The following is a 24,347-nucleotide window of genomic DNA, read 5'->3' as shown; positions in this document are numbered from 1 at the left end:
TAAGCAGGGGAAAAAGGAGCTGGCAGTGTTGCTACGCCTCAGCAAACCACTGCACACACACATACACAGATCATGACTGTGGGACTTTCGAGGTCACAGAGGTCTTTGCAACATCTGCCGATCCCATGTGATATCCCAGGAGAGTTAAATCAGGCATCGCTGCGATATGGGTAAACAAACACAAACGTGCTGGGACATAATTGAATTACTTCCATCCGCCAAGAATATTGAAGATGAAGGGTGCATGCCCCTGGACATGTTTGTGTGTATGTTTGAGCTGTAAAGTGAACTGATGTCGTCTCACTGAGAGGACTCTCTGGCCCAGATTCCCTGAGCTCCCTCACGTTGTTTTCCAGAAGTGTACAACATGCCCATCATGAGGATACTTTCAATTCACTTATAATTCTTCTGAAAAAGTAAAGGGAAAAGAATAATATAGTATACAGAATCTTTCTGCTGTTTGATACACACAACCCGAACAACCTCCCTTCTGCCTCCACAAGCTGCTATGATACGTTGTAATGTGAAATAATAAAACCATTGGAACTACTCAGCTATATAGAAATAGGCTGTATGAGTAAAGGAATAGCTCTAATTTAGGAAAATACCCCTTCTTTGTTTGCTTGCCACAACTTAGATAACAACACTGATAACAACTCCCCTTTCAGCTTTGTGATTGGTCTCCACCATCTCAGGTTCTCTTCATGTTCACCAGTGAGTTGGGGACTGTGTCTGTCTGGTGTTTGGCCCTGGGGAGGTAGTATTGATTCTTTTAGCTTTAAAAGCTGTTTAAATTCATTAAGAGTGAAAGATGCTAAAAAGAATTTAAAGAAACCGCAGTCTGATATAAATTTTCTCTTTTTTTGTGAACATCAGTGACCAATATATATATATTATTTTGTTTTCATTTAATGTTGAATATGGAAGCTTTATATTATAAAAATATCACTTGTGGTATCTGGGGCTTATATAAGAAAAGATTTTCTATTGATTTTTGCTTAAACTCCCCAGTTGTTGAGCATAATGTTATATGTGCAGCACTGTATATATAGTGCAAGCATAACATCATAAAATAAAACAGAAAACACTCAAAACAGTCTCAGATACACATGTATGATGCATACATATGCAAGATAATATTAAGTTTGCAGGGAACATTAACTGCACTTATCTACAAAGGAGAGCACATGCTGCACTACTCACGATGCCATTATAATGCACTACATGCAGCAGTTTTTCATCTAAAAAACATCCAGTGGAAATATGACATGTATTATTTAACCTATTATTAATTCATGATAAATTCCATCTGTGATAAACATGTATGTCTGTGGAGAGCACCAAAAAAACTGAGCAGGGAGACTGAAGCATCAACTTAAGGAGATACACAGTAGTACCAAGTGAAACGCTTACAGCTTGGCATCAGTCAGCATTTCCAGTTATGCGATGTTGATTACTTGGCCTAGATACAACAATATGGATTATTCTTATCCTCACTTCTCTGAATGATGTGATGCATCACGGGGCAAAGGCTTTTTAAGTTCACTGGTTTATTTCAAGTGTGTGGCAGCAGAAATCCAATGCTCCAGTACGGCACTGTCATGATGAGCTATTTCCGTTAAATGACGACCCAGTCTGTGATTCAATTAAGTTCTGGTCTTTAGTTTGCATTTATCACAGCATCAACTCACGGAAAAACAAGACATTTATGGATTTCATAAGGATTTTGGAGAAATTCCAGCCACTTGCACTGATGCTTCTATTTTAGCAGAAGCAAAATCCAGAAAATGCATTTTGAACTCATCACTGAAGCAAGGAGGAGCTCTGGATTGATTTGATGTAATTACTTGATCGCAGCCGAAAAACCCCAAATGAGATCTGGACTGAAAGCTACTGGCCATTCACGCAAAACACTAAAGAGCATGGAAATCTCAGCCCGCAGTATGTGGGAGTAGTTAAGCAACCGTGCACAGAGAATGCCTTTAGAAATCTGTCTATATTTCTTTGACGGCTACAGATTACAACCGGATTGGTTTTGAACTTCCGACAAGGCGTTGGAAGAAGTCCCTGACAGAGTTGTGACTGGGAACGAGTGGCTCCATCGTATGCTGTGTCAGAGAACATTAGCGCAAACGCAGATTGATGTTTAAATGGTGATGCTATTCAAGGATTGGTGGGAGGGAAAAGTCTTATTTGCTTTCAATGATCTGGTTCATCCCACAATTGCTTGATTGTGTTATTGTCCAGTCGAATCATGGATGCCATTCACTGGTATTTTAAGAAAAGATGTCAAGACAGGAACATAATCTCGAGAGAGGAAATTCAAAGCGAGCCAAACCTTACATAAGCAGTATAAATAGTGTGTTACAAAAATGTCCAAGGTTAATCTAGGCAGCAGTTTAATGTTTCCCATATTCAGTATGGATTAGAATTCCACCCCAAAAAGTTAGAATCCCTCTTGAGACATAACATATGACATGGAACCTAACTGGTTAACATTGAATGTCTGTCTGTGGTTGTTAATGTTTATAAACTCATTTAGTGGGTAGGATCCATGTTTTCCCCCTTAGCACCAACAACAAAAACAGCAGGCACATTAGCAATTTACAAACCTTTATACATATTAAAAATGTTGATTCCATCAGTAGGGGCTGTAAATCCTATTCATGTCCACAGTAAGCCTCTTTTATTTCACATAAACGACAACAGATTCACAAAGTAAAGTCATCAGCCTCAACAGTTCCCTTAACTTCAGTCCAGCTGTTCCAAGACACAGATACTCATAGAATCTATCAGGAATTTTAAAGATAATAAATCAACATTTTGAGATTTGTCAACATTTTCTTATATTTCTCTGAGAATAATCACGGATCTTGATGAACAAAATCAGGCATGTTCAGAGGACATTGGTATTTATGAGTGTGTGTCATTTTGTGTGGATCCAAATCAATCTGGATCTAGTGAATTTAAATGTGGTTTCATACGGGGACTGTTTGGCCTCAGCGGAGGTTTGCACCATACTGAGTTACTAGTTACAGCTGTTTTAGATTATATATATATATATATATAAAAGTCATTGAAGCCAAAACCTTTTCAGGTTTCACTACCTGAAATCAACAAAATCTTAATTTAGTTGAATTAGTTGTTTCAACCATGAAGCTTGGAGCAAGTAGGAGCTAAATGCTGAATGAATGAATCTAAAATCTAAGAGCAATAAACTGATATTTAAAGATGATCCTGCAGCTCTCCCATTAGTAGGTGAGCAGTAAGTGTGTACAGTTCACGTGCCTCTGTAAATCACAGTGATGCTGCAGCTCACGCCCTCTGACAACACCAACCAGACAGGAACAGGGAACAAGGAAGTTGTTGCACCTGTTGCTGACTCTGACAAACTTTCAATTCCTGAGACCTCGATCTTTGGTGGTAAGTAAATCCTCTTTATAACTTCTTAATCTGTCCAATGACACACGGTGCTTTACTCTTGTTTTTCTTCTTACATGTATAATTTGGATTGTGGGGAGGTTTGTACTTCTGGAGGAAAAGAGTTGACAGGATGTACAAACCTTCACTTAAATACACGTCTACACCTCCGTGTTGTCCATCTCTTTAGAGCAGGTGTTGAGAGACTCCATCATGGCAGAGGCTGAGGGGAAAGCAGCGTCCAGTGACGAGCAGCTGCAGCCGGTCAGCGTCTCCTCCAGCGGCCCGGAGGACGGTCAGCCTGCTGCCCGGACACAGAGCACCGAGGAGCGGGTAGAGGCGGGAGGAGCGGCCCGGGCAGAGAGCACCGGGGAGCGGGTAGAGGCGGGAGGAGCGGCCCGGGCAGAGAGCACCGGGGAGCGGGTAGAGGCGGGAGGAGCGGCCCGGGCAGAGAGCACCGGGGAGCGGGTAGAGGCGGGAGGAGCGGCCCGGGCAGAGAGCACCGAGGAGCGGGTAGAGGCGGGAGGAGCGGCCCGGGCAGAGAGCACCGAGGAGCGGGCAGAAGGAGCGGCTCTCTTGGCCAACCACGATCCCACCTCTGTGACCTTAGCTCTGGACCCGTTCAAACGGAGGAAGTTCTTCGTGTTGAGGGTAAACACGTCAACATTTCCACCTGCTACAAAGCAAACAGTTCAAGTGGCTCAGAAATCCTACATCACATTACAAAAACCCATATTATTTATCCGTAGGCCAACACAGGACAAAACGAGAAGAACCTGTACAGTCAGTAGAAGAATGCAGTATCTCGGACTTTGGTACTTTGGTACATTTGTACTTTTTCATTGGCCATGCTTCTTAAATTTAGTTGTCAGCTGTGTTAAGAGCATAATATTTTTGTATTATTTCCAGGGGACACTGTACCTGATTTAATATAAATGTAATTATAATCCATGATCTAATATTAGTTTATTGCGGATATATTAGTATCTGTGTATATGTTGTCATGAAGTAACAAGAGATTACAGTCCAAGAATGTCATTCAAAAGCAGTTTTAAAATGTCATGGTTTATTTTTCAGTGATGTTTGTATCTTGACCACACATAATTAGTATTGGCCTTAAAGGTTCAGTGTGTAGAATTTAGTGACATCTAGCGGTGACATTGCATATTGCAGCTGAGTACCCATCGCCCTCCCTTTCCAAACATGAAAGAGAACCTGTAGACTTCAGTTGTCATAAACACTGTGTATAGTTTGTCCAGTCTGGGCTACTGTCAAAAAAATGGAGGCCTCCGTAGAGAGGACCTGCTCCAGATGTTAATATAAAGTATTTAAATATAAAAGGCCCATTCTAGGGTAAAGACCTAAAGACGATAAAACTTATCAGAATTATTTTATATTCAATATCTGCCAATAGATCCCTTTCACATAAATCTTACACACTGAACCTTTAAAATCACACAATAGGTTGTGCTATAATCTATAATATATTTGTTTTCCTTTTCTTGTGAAAACCATGTTATGCAGTCCAGGAAAAGAAAACAGCTCCTTAAAAGTAGGGATTAATCAACACCTCTGTGGCACAGTGTCAACAGTGAAGTGAATATTATCAGTGTCTCAGAGGGAGTGGGCCTGTTGTATTGGATTGCAATGGAGAGTCAGTCACACCTCCCATGTTGCCAGGCCGACTCTGCACCAGGCTCAGATTACACTTAGACCGTCAGGAGTCCTTAGTGTGAACTCCTAATCTTTTTTAAGTTCTCCAATTTGGCATAGAAATGAATCACAAAGTTCAAGGATTGAATGGCACGTTGTGAAAAGTGACTGTGTGTATGGGTAGCCTTGGTAAACAGATGCTTTGACTGTGTAATGTATTGTGTACTGAAGCTTTCTCTAGTGTCTTCAAATACCTGAGTTACTCAGATTTATACTTGGAAGCTGCGCGCTCAGCTGTCTTCATTTACAGTCATTTTCATATGCCAAGGCTTCATGTTTTTGTTTATTGTTACTCTGTTTGACACGCAGACGCGCTGACATTTTGTTGGAGTACCGGTCCCAGCTGCGCATCTGCCTCAAAGATTACCCCTTAAGCTTTCTGTGTACATATTGTGATTGTCACAATGGAAAATTAGAAAGTGACACCCGTGCATTTCTGTCTCTGCAGCCTGGCACTCTGAATCAGGCCATCAAAGACATCGAAGCTCTGGTGGATAAAGAAGTAGATGGCAGCATTCACGGCATCTGGCTGATGGCAGAGTGAGTTCATGAGACCATGTTCAGCTTTGTGTTCATGTTCACATGCTGAGTAACATGTGCAAAGTGAAAAGCTTGTATCCTGAATTCGTTAACCCTTCATCTTCTTCTCTGTCTTGTTGGTGGTACATGTCCCATTTGTTACACTTTTCAGCTTAGAAATATTGGAAAACACACAATGGTAACACACTATAATTCAGATGTTTTGTTTAACATATTAGTAAGCAAACAGTGATGTATAATTTCACACATGAGCCAATCCGTAGAGTATCTAATCAAGCATTTATTACCTGTGAATTAATGTGTACACATTATGAAACTATTAAATTAAAGGTTATTCTTGACCTTGGAAATAGTAAATGGAATATATAATCAAGGTCCACTTACTGAATTTCGCACACTGCTTTCACTGCATGAGATGACTGGACAGCGTGTATTCATGAATAAATAATTAGCACACTAGTAATTACAATAATTGAATCATTCAATTTGATGAATAAATTATGATTATTTCATATTTATATAAAATAGAATTGGAATTTTTTAAGATTTAAACGTATTCAGTACGGACACAACTGTGTTGTATGATATTGACGTGGTAACTTGGGATTTAATGATTCTCAATGTTCTTAATTGTTTTTGGCCAAACATTTTTAGTCTTTGTAATAATCTGGATATTATCCATCTTTACCATCTTAAACTGGCCTAATGTTTACCTCAGGCTAATCAGTTGATCATGACTGGATCAAAATAGTTACACATGCAGTAAGAATACATAAAGTAGGTGTCATATTTACAAAAATATATATATTGTCCTGACTTTAAATATAATAATAATAATTATGTGATTTACTTGTTACAGTGGTAATAGTGAAATGTAAATGGGAGCCTAGAGATTGGTCTGTAGTTCCTAAGGACAGAACATTATGAGTTTGCACGTGTCTTTGGACACTTGAGGTCATAAAATAATCAGGAATACATCCATAAATTAACTATAGATGATTGAGAGCATTAATGAGGTGACATCATGACGAACATCTAATAAGAGTTTCGTAGATGTTATATGATGGAGACATGTGCAATAATTCAGTTGATTCTTAGAAAGTGATTAGTGAGTATCCAGTTGAGGACAAACTAAGTCAGAGACGAGTTGGGTGGTGGTGGTGGGGGGTCTTTCAATGTCCTCTAACAGCTTTCTGCATTGGAGGAAATAGGGACTCCAGCAGAAGCTTACTGATCACTGGTATTAAATAAGAAGCTAGGACTGTGCTAGTTGGTGCTGATGAGCTTACAAACATATTTTTCTCCTGCATCTTTAAGTTCGTTGTTGAAAAGACAGTGATAAAGATTTTATATGCTCGCAATGCACTGAGAGGAGGAGTGAAGACAGCGACCGCCTGTCCTAAAGTCGACACATGTATAATGTACTGCAGTGCAGAAGCGGGACGCCTTAGCATCGTCAGATCCACACGTCTTCATTAGTTAACCTCTCACTCACATATCAGTGGCCTTATCAAAGCCAAAGCTCACGAGTCACAGCAGAGGTAGCGATCTATGTGACTGGAATGCAGAGTAAAATGAAGTGACTGCAGGACATTTACCAAGTGCATTTGCAGATGTCAGGTTGCATCACTCCTGGACGAGCTTTCAGGAAACATTAAGGCTGCCCATGTGAGAATGAATAATACATCCCATTTATACAGCTCTGTCCAACACACATTTATGTTTGTCCTGCATTTTGCCTGCAGTTATTGTTGTGGCAACAGATGCCTCTGCAGGATGTCTTGCATTAGAAAGAGTGAATTCTGTGGTAATTCTGTAACGCTGCGGCTGAGTCAGAGAAGCATGACATCTAAGAATCTAAGACTCTAGTGTGTCCTATAGAAGTAAATCCATGCAGGCCTCCATGTTTTTGACTTGGCACTGTGTTATAGTGTCAAGCCTGAGCGGCAGCAGTGTGTTGCACCACCCACAGTCTGATCCAGGATCTGTGTAACACCTCTGTTCCATCAGTGACCCGAGCCAAGGTCAACTTTTTTTATTAATACTGTCAAATCTCTTCACCCACACCTTCCCCATGAGGGGTTATTCAGTCAACTGTTTTTTTGTTTTTTTGTTTTGGCCTACGGCTGCCAGCAGCAGTCAAGAGAGTTTCAGTTGAAGTTGGCCACGTGCACCCGGCTCAGTGGGCTGTAAGAAAGAGAGCCACACCAAGAGAATCCATGCCAAGATGAATTAGTTGTGTGTGTACAGCGGCGAGGGAGAGAGTGTGTGTGAAACGATGCTTTTTCTGACTGCTTACATGCTTTTGTGACATTTTTAGAAGCACTTTGAGGGCATAAGAGAAAGTGGATTTGTTGCTTTGAAGGTGTTTTATGTTTATTAGATTCCTCTCTCTTCATTTCTCTTGAAAATACAATGAGGGACTTAAAAATATTTGCATGCATACTGCTTGATCCAAGGGCATTTTCCCGAAATTATGAAGCCTTTACAGAACATAATTGAGCAGCTTTGCTATACATTTTTTTCCCGTCCATCCATATATTATCTATACCACTTATCCTTTGAGGGTCGCAGGGGGACTGGAGCCATCCGCAGCTGACTTTGGGTGAGAGGCAGGGTACACCCTGGACAGGTCGCCAGTGTCACAGGGCCAACATGTAGAGACGAACAACTATTCACAGTCACCGTCACACCTACAGTCAGTCTGTAATTAACCTAACCCCATTCTGCATGTCTTTGGAATGTGGGAGGAAGCCAGAGAAAACCCACAGAGACATGGGGAGAACATGGAAACTCCACACAGAAAGACCCGGCTGAAACCGGGACTCACCTATGTTTTTTGGTATTAACGGCAAATAACGACAGAATACAAACGTGTAAACTTTTCATCACCAATAGATCTACTGCAGTGGTTAACCAACTTCAGGTTTCCCCTAAGGGGTCATGAGATAAAACCTAGGGGTCACGAGTAAGTGTCCCAACCTTTGCAACAGGTTTAAAAATTGATGGACATCTACCTAAGGGTCCTTTACACCGATAAATCTCCCCAAAATAATAGATAGTCAAGGATCAGAATGTCTCCTTAGTTCAAGTCCCTCCTGAGGTTTGGAAGCACTGATGATAAACAGGATGGTAAACGGTCTGTATTTATAAAGCCCTTTTCTAGTCTTGATGACCACTCAAAGCACTTTACAGTACAGGATAGGAAATAGTGTTTTTGTTACACTTTCTTTTAATCTTCTCTCTTTTTATGCCTCTGTGTCAGCCAAAGCCTTCTGAGGCATTATGTCTTCAGGTTTCCATCCGTCCCATTCTGTCTTGGAACACAATATCTCAAGAACGTCTTGAGAGAATTTCTTCAAATTTGGTAAAAATGTTCCCTTGGACTCAAAGATGAATTGATTAAATTTTGGTGATCAAAGTTTACAGCGACCTCATTATCTTGTGAATATGACATATCAAGAACACAGAGGTAATACCTTTACATCTGGCAAATACATGCACTTGGACTCAAAGGTCAAAGTCACTGTGACATCACATCTTTACAATGTTTCAACAGAATCCTTAGCACAAGTGTTCACTTAGACTTTCATGTCTGATTAGATTTTAGTGGTCAAAGATCAAGATCACGATCGACTCACAAAACATGTTTTGGCCTCTTGAACATGATACATCTCAAGTCTGCCTTGAGGGACTTTCTTAAAATTTTGACCACTTGTCACTTGGACCCAAAGATGAACTGATTAGATTTCAGTGGTCAAAGGGTCAAAGGTCACAGTGACCTCATATGAGTCTGAATATGAGTTTATTGACTGAAACTGCACTGGTTGGCTGAGGCATACAACTAAAGGGCAATGATTCTAGTTACCTAGTGAATGACTTTGTTTTAACTGTAAAACAAAGTAAAAGTTGAAGGTTGGTTGCTTGTATTTCATTGAGGTGGGGGTCACAATGTAGAAATGTTTGAATCTGATGCTCCAGTCTAATCCTAACACTGCACTATACACAGGTACACAAATAAAACTAATGCAGTCTAATCCAACAGTCCTGTGATAAATCCTCCGTCCATGAGGGTTGTGGTTTTCAGTTTTTTCACAACTGTTTTTAGTGGCTCGCAATATACTTTATTGTCATTTTAGAGGCATCAGTTTGTTTTACATTATGCAGAGAAATGTTTCTGTTACTTAACCCACACTTCTTCATTGATATAAATGGGATGGACAGCACTGTTGCTTTGGCCTGCAGTCGTTTTAGCTGGTATACTAGTGTTTACACAAAGTAAACACACAAACATAAAGGAGTCAAATGTTCTGTAGTGTGTGACAGTAAATATTGTTATATATATGTCACACATAAATTTGGTTGTAAATGGAATGATTAAATAAATTCTGTTTGTGTTAAATTTTAAATATACATATAAAGAAAGGATTTTCCACTATAGGTCTAACACAGTGTCCCCTGTGTGTATTTTCTCAGGGTGGATCACTGGAACAACGAGAAGGAGCGTATTGTTATAATAACGGACAACTCTCTCCTGATCTTCAAGTACGACTTTGTCATGTTCAACTGTGACCAAATGCAGAGGATCCCGCTGAACTTTGTGGACCGCATCACTCACGGCACCTTCAGCTTCCCAAGGCGCTCCATACTCCAGTAGGTTCACTCATTGTAGTCTTTATCTTTCCTGCAGCAGTGAACAGTAGCCTGATGAACCTGCAGCTTTTCTGAGGTTAACATCTTGTAATTTGGGGTGGGAAGCGATAACCAGGAAACTTCAGCTTCACAGAGATGTGCTCATTACCATTTGAACAGTGTGCAAAAAAAAAGAATTTTATTATAGAGAAAGTCTTAGAGCTCCCGTCTCATTTTCAGTAAGTCTGCTCAAGAATTTCTCTGTAGAGTAGCTAATTAAAAAATAAAAACCCGACTTACAGAATTACAAATATTAGCCCTAATTATATGCTCCATGTTCTAATTTGCTTCACAAAGGAAATGTATCTCTGAAATCCCTTTGTCTGATGATTACCATTAAGCTCTGCCACAAAATCTGCCTCGTCACATTTTTTTCTAGGTTTACGAACCTTTGTTTGAAGTATTGTATCATACAACACGTCTTTATGTAACAAATTTATTGAGAAATTTGAAGATGTCATGAAAAATGCAAGACGGAGCCTTTTTCATAAAATTTCAAAGATTGCGAGAGTATGAATGATTCACTAAAAAGTAGTCGCAGTGATTTGTATCGTCAGCGAGAACAGTGACAGGAAGCGGAGGGCATCGATCAGAAGGCTGCGTGGTGGTGAGGGGGATACATGCAGAGGATCGGTTCAGGATAGACGAGATCAACCAGGGACACGTGGAACAGCAGAAGTGAAAACGGGGATGGCAGCGAGACGAGTGTGCTGAGAGGTTTTCGGGGGTAAGGAGTGCATAGCTGTCACTTGGAGCTGTCACTTAACTGATTAGTGGCAAAATTAATGTAGTCCTTTCATCTAAACCTTTTAAAGACGGCTCAAGGGATACCAAACCAACTAAAACTAATTTGATGAATAAAACGTAATGCGCTGTGAAGAGCTTAGAGAGCGCAGCCTTTATTGGAGGCTTTATCTCTGCACATTACGTTAAATTATACATAAAACGCTTGTGAAAGCCACCCGGGAGTCAAACAGTAAAGAGACGGTTTCAAATAAGAAAAACCAGAGCCTCAAACATTTCCTCTTTCTGTCTTCATCTTCACCGCTCCCTCCCTCTTTTCTCCCAGTCTTCCTCTCTGTCTCTCCCTCAGGAAGTGTCTTCCTTTTTTCGTCTAGGTCATTCTGTCTTATTTCTGGCAGACAGTGATCAGTGAGTACATGTACAGATGAAAATGAATCCTCGCTGCCACTGTAACCGTACACAAAACTTTGTTTCCACATCAGTGAGAGAAAAGTGCTGAAAGTCAGGCTGAGGAAATTAGTCGATGTTACATTCATTTTTTTAAAACCACTCGTAGTGTGGAGGAGTTATGGAGGACCACAAGTGTCACTCAAATGGTAATAAAGCATGTCATTAATACATTTGTTTACAAATCAATTCATCTACACTCTAAAAAATAAAACTATAAACAAATAGACTACATTAGGAAGCAATTCATTATTAGGGCCTGAGCACCTCCAGTGGGAGGCCCTATTGAAATTGTTTGATATTGTATTAGAAAAAGATTGGAATTATAAAAATGATTTACAAATTAAACATGAATCCAGCAATGAATACTTCAAGATAAATGGTTTACAAAACAACGAAAAACTGTCAATAACTACATGATGAAATAAAAGAAACTTGTATTTGAAATGCAGTTTTTGAAATGCAGTTTAAAAAGTGAAATACATGACTTAATTCAAAAACTGAATCAAGAATACACATTTTGAGCAGGTATTTAAAAAGACAATTTACTTCCCCATTTTTTCTTTGTGAGTCCAGGTATTTATCTATCTTTAAACTGCATTTTGTAAACCACCTTATAATTTGAACTATTAATTGATGGATTACTATTTGATTTATACAATTCTTTTTACTTACCATTAAAATATCAAATAGTTGATATAGTTTGTGATGTAGTGATTTATAAGAAGGTAAAGAAGGAAATCTTGTTAGCAAACAGTTGTCTATTTACACAACCAGCAGGCATGATACTACATTAGCATTTATTTGGAGTCATGCTTCTGTCCACCTGATCAATATAAGGCCAATATCTGCTGTCACTTCTGCTCTGTTCTACGATAAACAGCAGTTCATTATCCACACCGCTAATTCTTTAAGGGCCATATCGAGCTGGTGCCAATCCCAGCTGACATTGGGCGAGAGGTGGGGTACACCCTGTACAGGGCCAGAGAGAAACTTAAGTTGCTAAATGCTACATGTTCTTCACTAGATAGTAAAGGGAAGTTGGTGTAGGATAATACTTTTTTAAGAGATAGAAAACATTTGCCCAATTAGTTTGACCACAGTAAGCTAATATAAATGGAAAATTGATTTAATGTGATGTAAGAGTTAAATGCACATATTTACGTTCAAGATGTAAAGAAAACATTACATACACTCAGTTAGTAAGACGAACTGAGTAATAGTAATACTCTGGAGAATGTCCGTATGAGCCGATGTGAGAACACAGCAGGCAGACAGATGCAACAGTGTCAAGAGAGTTCCTGGTGACGACGGCGGTGTCAGTGTGGTGTAAACAACAGCACGTGATCTCCCAGTCGAATACGTTACATCCTGCCTCTGCCTGCTGCACCACCCCTCACCTGAATGCTCTGTGTTGCTGTGAGCGCGTCGGAGCAGAGATTATCCCGCTGCGTTGTTCATATGTGAAAGGTAAACTCCGGAGAAAGTCAAGACCTAATGTGCGGATAATCTCTGGAGCTCATGTCTTAAAAAACAGCTGTACATGCACATATTTTGTATTTCCGGTCATCACTTTGAGGGATTAAGACAGTGTTAACTTACAAAATGTAAATCCTCTTCTGGTATTAAACATACAAATCATGAGAGAACACACACACAACAAATAAAAGAAAGGACAAAATTTGGGGGATAATCCCAAATTAATTTATCACATAGAGAACTATCTACTACTACATAATTAAGTTGATAAAAGTTCTGTATCTCTGTTCCCAGGCCTTCTCCAGTGACTGATAGTATACACTGATTTAAGCTGTCACAGTAATGACACTTGTCTTGTGTGTGAAATATAGCTGCTGTTGATTTGACTGCTGACAGTTGTCATCTGACCACTTGATGTCAGTGTGCACCCTTGGTAGTGAGGGTTCAAGACAGCAGCACGCCACCTCACATTCCTTCATCTGTTTGATGTTGTCACGGATGATTCTGAATCTCTGCTGCTAGAGAGCCTGTGCACTGTGTCGCCTGCAACAAATACGACGCCGTCACAGTCACTGCAGAAAAAGAACCTTTCTTTCTCCGCGCTGAGGCAGTTGATTGCAATAGATCTTGCATAATCATTTTTAAATGTTCTCCACATTCTGTTTTTTCCGTAGCAGCACATCCACTGCTCGTAGATCTTTGTTTTCAGCCTATTTTGCAGTGATTTCCTAAGTTTTGATGCCGTGAGATCAAAGATTGATGTTTGTGAAATCACCACAGGACACTACAGCTGCTGATAATGGCACGTTAGTATTTTATATCAGAAGTAATGTAATTAAACTTATGTGATTGAGACTGAAAGCACTCTCATGAATGTCTGACCCCGGTGTTCCCAGACCATCACAACAAAGAATATCAAACTCCCTCTGTACAGCGTCTTACTTGGCGTCAGCCGGCTCGTCTGTGCCCCATCAGCTTCCCAAAACCTTGATGATGCCAATAGAAGGTGTTCGGGGAGCGTCAGTATTTTTAGTCCTGATGATTTTTGTTTTCATCACACATTCTCCAGGTAGAAGGGGAAAAAAACACATTGTATTCGACATCTGTGGGGAAAGATGTGTTTTAAGTGCCTTCTTTCCAAACTGTCTAGACAAACTAATTACCCAGAACATCAGCTATATTTTTTATTCCTGTCTGAAAAAGTTGGGTGTGGAGGCTTAAAGAAGCCTCGCTAGAGGTTGCTTCAGTAACTGTTGTAAAAAATATATATATTTATGAAGGCTGGAAATAATCCCAGTACTGCTCTCCTCTGTTTCTCATCTGATTGGATGGAGGGTTTTCTTCTGAGCAAGGCCTCAGAGGGAATCATGCCTTATTTAGCTCCCCACCTTCAACTACTTAAAACAGTTTAATTAACTTGAATATCCTCCTAACTCTGTCAATTGATATTCTGACATGAGTGAGCTCATTAATTATTTTGAATGTTGTTTTAATGGGTTGCAAAGTCTGTAGTTTGAGTCTGTCAAACATGCTTTTAAAAGTCATCCTCCTCTCATTCTGCCATGTTTCTGGCCACACCTGTACAAAGCAAAGCAGCTAACACATTCAAACAGCAGAGGGCAGTGAGTAAGTGAGATCATCCACATAACATCTCACCACATGATCATTTAGACTCTCACAGCTTGTGTAATGTGAGGCAAGAGTTAAATGCACATATTTATGTGCATATTTAAGGTGTAAAGCAAGTAAAACGTGTGGCCGCACCACCCACTTTAAAGTAGAACTATTATTCTTATTTCTAGCTCTATATATTGATTTTGAATCTCCACTTGAGTATCTTCGCAGGATTCTTAGATCAAACCAAGTCCTTATTTATGTCAAACTGGCGGGAGCGATATGCAGCCTCTGACAGAAACAGGAAATATTAACTCAGGCCTCCTTAAAAGCTCACCTTTATTCTGACTGGCTAAACATCCAGAAAGCTGCCAAGCTCCCATGAGCATCCTCTCACCAGTGTGGAGGTTCTGTAAGTTTTGAATTATGTGACAGTTGTGTGAATTGATTCGAAGTGGCAACTTCTCAAATCCATCCATACATGTCCCAGACTGAATCTGATCCTGAATATGAGAGAGGAAAGCACAAACATTTGCAGTTTGTCTCTACCTACCGACCCAGTCTTTCAAACATAATTTTGTATATATAATTGTTTGTATATCCCCCTGTTTAAGGTAAAGTTGTTTCTAAAACATTTTTTATCATATCTGTTCAAATCTTTCACATTCCAAGAGCCATCAATAAAGTTGTCCGGGGAAAAAAAGGAAGAAAAGCTGGTGTCTGTGGCCCTCGCAGGACTTAAATAAACACGACGTACCTTCCTGTAAACGCTGGTGTAGCTGTCTGTCACTAACCAACCCGCCTGCCTGTGATCCCCCTGCCTTATGCTCTCACTGTGCATGACGGCAGTCTTCAGCCAGAGAGACTTTCACCACTGAAGCCGAGACGATAGTCTAACTACATATTTAGTGAGGGAGTTACAGAAAAGGAGTCTTCTAGCAGTTGTCAGCCAATGCACGTTCATGTGTTTTGCGGTGTAGCTTTGATGAGAGAATCAATGGGAGGGGGTGGGATGTATCACTTCCTTTCTTTGTTTAAGTGTAGCCTGACCTTGTTAGCTTTTCCAGGATTACCAATCCCAGCTTTAATCCTGTTATTGTACATATGAGAAATGTGAGAAAATGTTGGCTGAATTGGAAAATGTCTTCTGAAATGAAAAATGTTATATTCTGATGTTGACTTCATAGAATATAGTGCAAACCTGCAGATGGGTTATTTATATGCTGAAGTATATTCAACACCTCTAATTCTTCTCAAGTAGGAAAACAAGTTATGGATGACTGTATGAAACTGTGCCTGAAAAGAAGAACCATGGGAACCTTGCAGTCTGAAGCCCGGGCCACACTGTTGTGGAACGGCTTGCTTTTGATTTTGGCACCTATGTTTACAGATTACAGCGGCCACACTGCCTGCGGTTCAGCTGCAGTTCAGCTTCGGAATCTTCTAGAGATTCGATGTCTCACCTATTTTCTCTGCGTACCTGGCGCAGTTCACAGCAACACTTTGTGTACCCGTTTCAAAGTAAAAGCACTCCAGTGTTTCTGTTGATTAAATCCATTCATTTGTTTTTGAAAGGGTTTTTATTAGGAAATATTTGCAGGAGCGGAAAATGTACGGCCTCATACTGTTTAATACTGGTATGTATTTGAGTATATAGGACTACTTTATTCAAAGAAAATATAGAAGCCATATTTATGGACATTTTCAAGGCAAACCCTATGTAAAAAATAGCAGTAGCAGCTCTGCTGCTGAACCACAGATCCCTGTGACATGCAGCAGAACTGCAGCGCAGCCGTTCCGTGGCTCAACCCCTGCCAGTGTGACCCGGGTGTGACACCTGAGCTTTTGTCTTACAAGATTTACATTTACATAAATAATGTTGTCGCCCCTGTCTGTTTGTTGGTTGGTTTGTTTATTTGTTAGCAGGATTGTATAAAAGTGACCGATTACCATGGAACTTGGTGGAAAGAATGGTTTATGGGCTAAGGGATAATTCATTATTATTTGGCATTGATCTAAACAAAGCAGATACATTTTTTTTATTTATCTGCCTTTTTTTCACCAGTTTCCCAGGGAATAATTCATGGAACCTGGGATATTCAGCTGACTGATCTCTACAAGTGTGTGTAATTTGGCACATCTTGATTGAATTTGGGTTGAACCTTTATTTGATACTTGGAAGTACAAGGTATTTGTTTATAAAAGGCTACCACTATAGCACAGAATGTAAATACTAAACTCATACTGTACTTAGTACAGTCATTGTCTAATGTACTTGTAGTACAGGCAAATTACATACAATACAGAATCAAATTTCTTTGCAATGAAAATTTGCTTGTAATTGTGATATTGGAATACTTGTATTTATTTATTCATATACATTGTCAGTGCAAGCATTGCCTCATTATACTATATATATTTTTTATAGGGACACTGGAAGAGTTGTTGTTCCCATGGTAACTACTAGTGAGCATCCAAATAAACAACAAACCACATATAGGCCTCCCCTGCATTCTGACACCAGGGACTGGCATTGTACAGTCTATATGTAGCTTGATATATGAAAGATGAGGAACATGAATGATCCCCAGTTATTCTGAATTCTTTCACAAACACAAGACTTAAAACACAAAATGCAAAATACATCTATCCAAGCAAAGAGAGGAGAGAGAGAGAGAGAAGTGGGTTTGAATTCTCTCAGCAAATCAAGTCTTTGTATCACCAGAACACAGCATCGCCAAATATCGTAGTTCTACCTGTAGCCTGAGTCCTTAAACCAGGCAGAACAGAAAGAAAACCTCACATCACAGAAACAAAGCATAGATCAAGAGCAGAGTGTGCACGCTGGCTGCTCCCAGGACATACAGCAGAAATGAATCAACGCCAGTGGATGTATAATGTTTGGGGCATGCTGCTGTAAATCCATCCACCTTGGGAGCATCTTGCAGCTTGTGGATGTGCTTTTTCAAGGAGGAAATATCTCAACAGCCTGCAGCTATGATATCACAGCTTTTGCATCATGACATTGGAGTAGCTGTATTTTTTTAGGTTTCTGACGCAGCCTGAGCAGCTTTATCATCAATAATGTAAATATCTTTTTGAGCTGGAATATCAGAAACTGTGTCTTAACAGGTAAACTAAACTCGTTGTCTTTGTTTCTCTTGCCAACACTCCACCCTCATCTTTTTTATCAGTCCTTTCACATTTCTTATGAAACCCTGTTGGATGGATAAATGGATGATGGCTGACAAACCTGCAGGCTCTATTGAGCAATCAGAGCAGATTTGTTTGTTCGCTCTGAGACAATGTGGGACACTTGCCATGACAACTGCAGCTGGGCTTGATATTTATCTTGTGTGTTGACTTGCGAGTCTGAAGCGCTTGAAGGCCCATTCAAGGGAGTCAATTTTGTCACTTGCCCCTAAGCTCAGAATACAGTGCTGCTCCCCTGCATGGGTGTGTTTTGTATAAACACTGTGGACTAAGTGGAACTCCACCAGTCGAGGGTGGACAGCGGACACAGATGCTACTAAAGTGTTAAACTTCTGAATGACAGAACTCAGGTGTAGCCTGCTTTCGCTCTGTCTGTTATTTTGTGACTGTATCGCAGTGAAAGTACAAACCCCAGCTCTGCCACATAAACACAGTGAAGACTTCCAAGGCCTCTGGCAGCAAAGCCCAGCCCTGCTTTGCCTGTTTGGGCCGGTCCCGCTCCCAGTGATAGCTTACCTGTGGAATTTGCCAAAGCTTTTTTATATCCCCATGTATACAAGGGCAATAGCTGTGTGCACTTACAAAGGACAATGTGTACCAACGTAACCCAACCATCCTCACTCGCTTTTGCTGAAATATAATCAGTCTTTTAGTCGGGGCTTTGCTTTTGTACCAAGTATTTTCTTTTCTTCCTCCGTGCATAACATTTACTCTGGAGGAGGCACAAAATGTTCAGCGGCAGCAGCATTGTCATTTTTAAAAGTGCTTGTGTAAACAGGGCTAGATGATTGCATTATGATGCAGCCCCTCCCTGGGACTGTGACATATCAATAGCTCCACCACTATTGTTTAGCCTCAGGTGTTTAATTCTGGTTGGCAGGAAGTGCTGTTGCACAAGCAATGTGGTAAAATGAGCACATCAGCATGACAGATCATTAAAGATATGTCACACCTCGATTGGGAAATGGCCTGCATGCTGATTTATTTATCTTACTTTCTTCATTGTTACCTTATTTTTGCAAACCAGCAGGTACATGATGGATAAAACATCGCACGGTTAATTTTTTTTACTCCTTTAACGCTGACCATGGTATTAGTCACAGCTGTTGACAGATTTACAAAAATACAAACACGTTGTGTGATTGTCATAATAAGATGCACTGTTTGCGCAACTTTTAACATGCCCACTGGGAAACGGGGTATTGTTTGTTGTTGATTGTGTGGTTGTCATTGTGGTTGTGTGTGTGTGTGTGTGTGTACTTTGGAGTGTATCTCCAGATGAACACATTTTCCAAGATAACCTCATAAATAATAGAGAGACAATCTAAAGTTCGTATTGATCAGAATTTGATTCCTCCTCATATGATGCCAAATGATAAGTGACATCATGAAGAAGTCACAATAAAGTCAGAAAATGACGTCATGGTATGTTTGCATTCTAAAATCAAGTAGGAAAAATTATTATCAAGTATTCGGAATGATGACATCATGATGTGGTCAGAAAATTGTGTCATATATTGTAGAAATTCATTAGCTTTTGACCAATAGAATTAGAGACACAGTCTATGGCTATTCGGCTCATTTGTTATCATATGGTAAAAATTACATCACGATCACCATTTTAAAAAGTCAGCGTATTTGCAACACACATGGGCAGGGTATGCAAATAAAGGACTTTTGCGTCTTTAGTAGTATAAACTATTTTAACAGCATCATCTGTGTCCATGTCCATTTTCTCTGTTTCATTTAGCTCGTGTTTATTTGACTACTCTTCAGGAGGATCTGTCCTACAATGATATGCAGCGCATGGTGCTTTAAACTCTCTTTGACCTTCTACCTTTTCAACAGCAACAAAGATACCGTATTTCACCCATATAATACAGTCTTAGAGGTATGGGAGGCCTAGATCACATTCAATGGACAAACAGTAAACAGAGAATTGTAAAGATCTTCACAGCATGTAGATCAACACCAACATGCTTTCAAAGATGGGATCTCTGAGTGTGTGGAGGTCTGTTTGCTCTCAGTCTTCTGAGGTTTCATTAGGCTGAGAAAAGATATGACCTCAAGGCATTTTCATTAAAACCTATGGTATTTACAGACTAACGAAAGAACAGCAGAAGAAAGAGAATATGAGAGAGTATGATGAACACACTGTAAATTACCTCTAAGCCTGGTAAACATGAGATTGCCCTCACATTAAGTATTTGCCCTGAGGACAGATTAGTGGCATTTTTTTTCATTATTCTAACATCGTTACCATGGAGCTAACAGGTCTGGTAATTCCCCTTTAGGCAAATAATGTGAACTGATGTTAATACCACAAAATAAATATAATGGCCTATTAAGGGGTATTAATTTCATATCAGAAAGTATGCTTTACTTTTTTTGCACACAAATCTGCATGGCTCTCAGGTCTTAAGGTCAGCAGTTGGAGATGGCAGAGACTGCAATTTTTAGTAGGTCTAGCTTTTCCCCTGATAATCAATTGAACTAAATACTGACTCTCAATTAGTTTCCCTCATCATCAGCGAGATGTCAGGTAGATTCAAAGTTATATTTCTCAATGACAGAATACAGACACATAATTTATGCAAAACTAGGTAGATCGTATATATCTCCACCAAGGCCTAATAGTCCTAATAATCAAGATGCACCAAACTGCACACACAGATATCAGTTCGCTAAATGTGCCTGATTTAGATCCATGAATTATTCCCTAAGAAATCTGTGAAAATGTTAAGAAAACAAACAAACGCCCATCTCACAATTAAAAAAAATAAAATACGTAAAAGATTCCTGGATCCGTCGATTTGTTTGGATCCACTCCAAGTTTAAGGTTTCATGAAAATCTGTTGTGTAGTTTTTGTAATCCTGATGACAGACGAACCAACCAACCAACAAACCAATTAACAGGGTTAAAAACATATCCTCCTTAGCAGAGGAAAGAAAAGTATGCAACATAATTATCACTTAAAAAGATGTACCAGTATTTGTATGTGGCCAGAGAGAAAGAATCTAATTATATTCCGTCCTTTGTCCCTGATTCTCAGGAACAAAACCATACATTGTTTCTGGAAAATGTGATGTGATGACAACATGAAGTGCAGAAGCTGAGGTTTTATCACATAGTGAAGTGGAATGTGTCGCTGACAGCGTGATACTCACAGTGTTTTGATGTGTTCAGGAGAGAAGGGGAGGGGGTGCGAGTCTTCTGGGACCGGCTGAGAGAGCCCTCCTTCACCTCCAGGTGGAACCCCTTTGCCACTGACTACCCTTTCAACACCTTCACCTACCACCCTGTGAGGAACACCGATGACATGTTTACCGCGCTCTGCGACGTAAGTTGATGTTTGGAAATGGTTGTGGTTTTATTTACAGATGCACTTAAAGTGAAAGGAATTTGATTTGTAATCAAGGAATTAAAGTGAAAGGAATTTGATTTGTGATGCTCCCGGTGCTGAAAAAACAATTTCCCAGTTAGTCAAACAACACTAACCTATAACCAACTGGAGAATGTAGCTACGACAGTACAGTCGAGTGTACTCAAACGTTGCCACCGGCTTTTGCCTGCAATGCAAAATATGGCCAAGTATATCGAAGGTGGAAGAAGGTAATGGCTGCCCCTACAAAGACAAACACTGGCGACATAAGTTGTTAGCATCAAGTAACAATACGTATAGTTATATTGATATGATATGAGATCTATCTGTGTGTCAGGTGTTTAGTCATACAGCTCTACTATTGACTATAATGTATTTTAACTTCAGTTGCATGTTTCATGTCGTAAGTTCTCCAACTCAAACAGTTTAACAACATAAAGACTAAGCCCATTTACCACAACTTGTTTTATAATTTGTCAAACTTCTTGTCAGTTTTCTTTCTGAGTCATCAAACATTACATACATTATGCACATTTCTGTGACTGTACATTGAGGGGGACTGGCAGCTAAGCCTGACTCACTCAAACTGGTGAGCATAGACCTGGAAGAACATTTACTAAGAATGCTGCACAGTCTCGCCTCCATTATGACGTGACATTTAGATATGTGTCTGGTGGGGAGACTATTGTCAGTGTAGACAGGTGCAGGGATCACAGCAGATAGGCCATTTGACCCCTGACCCCTGACCCCAGCCTCTCAAAACTTTCTTTTATAAACTATTATTTGTTGATTTACTGATGTCAAAAAATAAATAAGATGCCAGTGGGGCAAGCAAAGTAGGAGGTCTCTAAGAACCACCTCTGACCTGTCGACTGAGACTGGCTCCAGCCCTCCCACCATCCTCAAACGATAAGCAGTATGCAGGATGGGTGGAGGGATGGAGATTGATCTTGATTGAGTAGGATCAGTTACCATTAAACAAGTTTAATGATTTGATGCAATGGTGCTTGACAAGATGTTCGATTGAGGATTGACTCACACTGAAATAAGCCGTTTTTAGTGTAAGTGTAACTAATGCTGGACCTTAAAACAAGGGTGCGAGAACTTCCACCTGGAAATAAATGTGTTTTCTGATAAATGTCTGATCATCCCGTCTTCTTGTCGACAGATCCACAACTTTCGTGTGCAGCTCCTGGACGCGGCACAGAAAGCCCATGCCATAAAGCCCGTTCCTGGGAAGGCCAATGGTGTCCTGGTCTTGAATCAGCACATCGAAATTGAGGCCTATGTAGGCCTTATGTCTTTCCTGGGAAACCAGAACAAACTGGGCTACTGCATGGCTCGAGGAAATCTTGGCTTCTAAACATAATCTAATAATTTATTGCCGTCTTGAATTCACGTTGATTCGTTTGTTTACAGAGAGTTCATTATTCTTGAAGGATTGACCAGGGATTGTTTCAGTGTTCAGGTTTGCTTGTGTTTTACGTTGAAGCCCTGCTTCCCAGGATGAGGTGTATGAGGTATAAACAACTGTGTGATCTCCCCCACTGCTTATTACCAGTTTGTGGTGTCTGAGCACTCGCAAATATCCACATTTCAACACCGCTCTTCACTGGATGACGGATCTCCTGCTGCTCTCAAGGAGCTTTGTATTTGCTCCTCAGTGATATGGTAATTCAACTCTTTTGCAACGGGACTCCTTTCTTCCTCCCCCAGTGTCTCTGCTAAAAGCTCATTCCCATGCCATTCAGCCCCTTAGAGATTCACTGGAGCATGAGGGCACATTTGTCAGTTTATCATTTGTAGTGTATTTTTACAGTGCATACAGTGCTGGAATTTCCCTTTGATTTGTGTGTTTACTGTGTGTCATTCCGCCTTGTCTAGTATCATGTGTTTGTCTTGTAAGCCTGTCCCTGACATGAAAACATAAGCTCGCATATTTTGTTATCTTTCCCTGTTATTGTTATAAAAAGATGTGCTGTTTTTTTATGTGCTCTTGGTGTATTATTCCATTAATAACTTGTTCTTAATAAATAAGAATTCATGCTTGTTGAAATGTTAACCTGATGGTGACATCTGACTCTTCTGCCACGCCACAATTTGTGACAAAACAAAGAGTATCCATATCTGAGTAATATCATGACTTATGTAGAGTTATTGTATTATATTAACATTTTTGTCCTGGTTGGTATGGCAACACCTGTAGTTACTAGCTTCTTTCATCAGTGGTTTTAATTTGAAGCAGAGGCAGTGGAACGTGGTGAGTTTGCATTAGCAGTATTTTAATACAGTTCTTATAAAGCTGCAGGAGTGTGAGCAGTAAACACTGAGGTTGAAAGCACTGATATTAAATTATGGTCAGTAACTCTGAATAAGCTGCTGCATCGGTTTACTTTGACTTGGTCCATATCCCATCTGCTAACATGGAGGAAGCAGGATTTATGGCCTATACGGCAGCCAGACACCGGGGGACATTAAGAGCCTTTGGCTTCAGTTTTGGGGAGCAGTCATGGCGTCCATCTTTATATTCAGTCTATGAATATGTATAACAATGTAAACCCTCCTTCCTGCACCTCGCACAGATCATTGGAGTACTGACAGTCTTCTCATCCATTATGTCTCATCATGAAATTGATCACGTGTACTTCCAAAAATGTAAAATGTCTTTAAATAAGAGGATGTGATCAAACCTCTGTCTTCTGAGGTCATGTCTTAAGGGACCTAAAGAAGTGACCTCAGTTTGTCGGATCAAACGAAGCGTTAACAAAGTGATGTGCACTTCACTGCAGGACTTAAAGAGTTCCACTAGGCTTTATCTCTGCTTTGAGACAGACAAGGTTCACAGCCACCTCCATCGATAACAGATATTCGACTTCCTGTCTGATGGAGTACTGAGCCTCACAGCTTTTCAGATTATTTATCACTTCACCATGAGTAGCTACTGAATCAAAAAAGAAGCTAAAAGGTGATCCTCTAATCCCTGGTAGAAGGAGGCAGTGGTGATCATATTATTATGTTGTAGATGTGACTGTCTGTTTCTACGTGATGTAATGCTCTCACAGCATTCAGTATATTGAATGGATTTGTTGGTATCTTGGGGTT

At 40.1% G+C, this 24,347-nt stretch overlaps 1 protein-coding gene across 2 annotated transcripts; it reads left to right on the top strand.

The window, feature by feature from the left end:
• Window positions 1-23,307, top strand: tprg1 (tumor protein p63 regulated 1). 2 transcript variants are annotated; one of them, XM_035176113.2, is made up of 6 exons: window positions 1-3,423; window positions 3,616-4,071; window positions 5,582-5,673; window positions 10,150-10,326; window positions 21,050-21,203; window positions 22,414-23,307. In XM_035176113.2, the coding sequence occupies exons 2-6, from the start codon at window positions 3,634-3,636 to the stop codon at window positions 22,606-22,608; spliced, it is 1,056 nt and encodes a 351-aa protein (XP_035032004.2). In that variant the 5' UTR covers window positions 1-3,423; window positions 3,616-3,633; the 3' UTR covers window positions 22,609-23,307. The 2 variants fall into 2 exon arrangements, with proteins under 2 accessions (XP_035032004.2, XP_047198968.1); XM_047343012.1 differs by having other exon boundaries at window positions 3,611-4,071.
• Window positions 23,308-24,347: the final 1,040 nt, after the last annotated feature.

The sequence above is a fragment of the Hippoglossus stenolepis genome, chromosome 14 (genome assembly GCF_022539355.2).
Source record: "Hippoglossus stenolepis isolate QCI-W04-F060 chromosome 14, HSTE1.2, whole genome shotgun sequence".
Lineage (NCBI taxonomy): Eukaryota > Metazoa > Chordata > Actinopteri > Pleuronectiformes > Pleuronectidae > Hippoglossus > Hippoglossus stenolepis.
The sequence above is the reverse complement of the archived record's forward strand: the minus strand, read 5'-3'. Positions and strand labels throughout refer to the sequence as shown.

Coding starts and splice junctions, on each gene's coding strand:
- tprg1 (XM_047343012.1), top strand. CDS start 3,306: ATGCTGCAGCTCACGCCCTCTGACAACACCAACCAGACAGGAACAGGG. Junction 4,072..5,581: donor GGAAGTTCTTCGTGTTGAGG/GTAAACACGTCA, acceptor CTGTCTCTGCAG/CCTGGCACTCTGAATCAGGC. Junction 21,204..22,413: donor TGTTTACCGCGCTCTGCGAC/GTAAGTTGATGT, acceptor TCTTGTCGACAG/ATCCACAACTTTCGTGTGCA.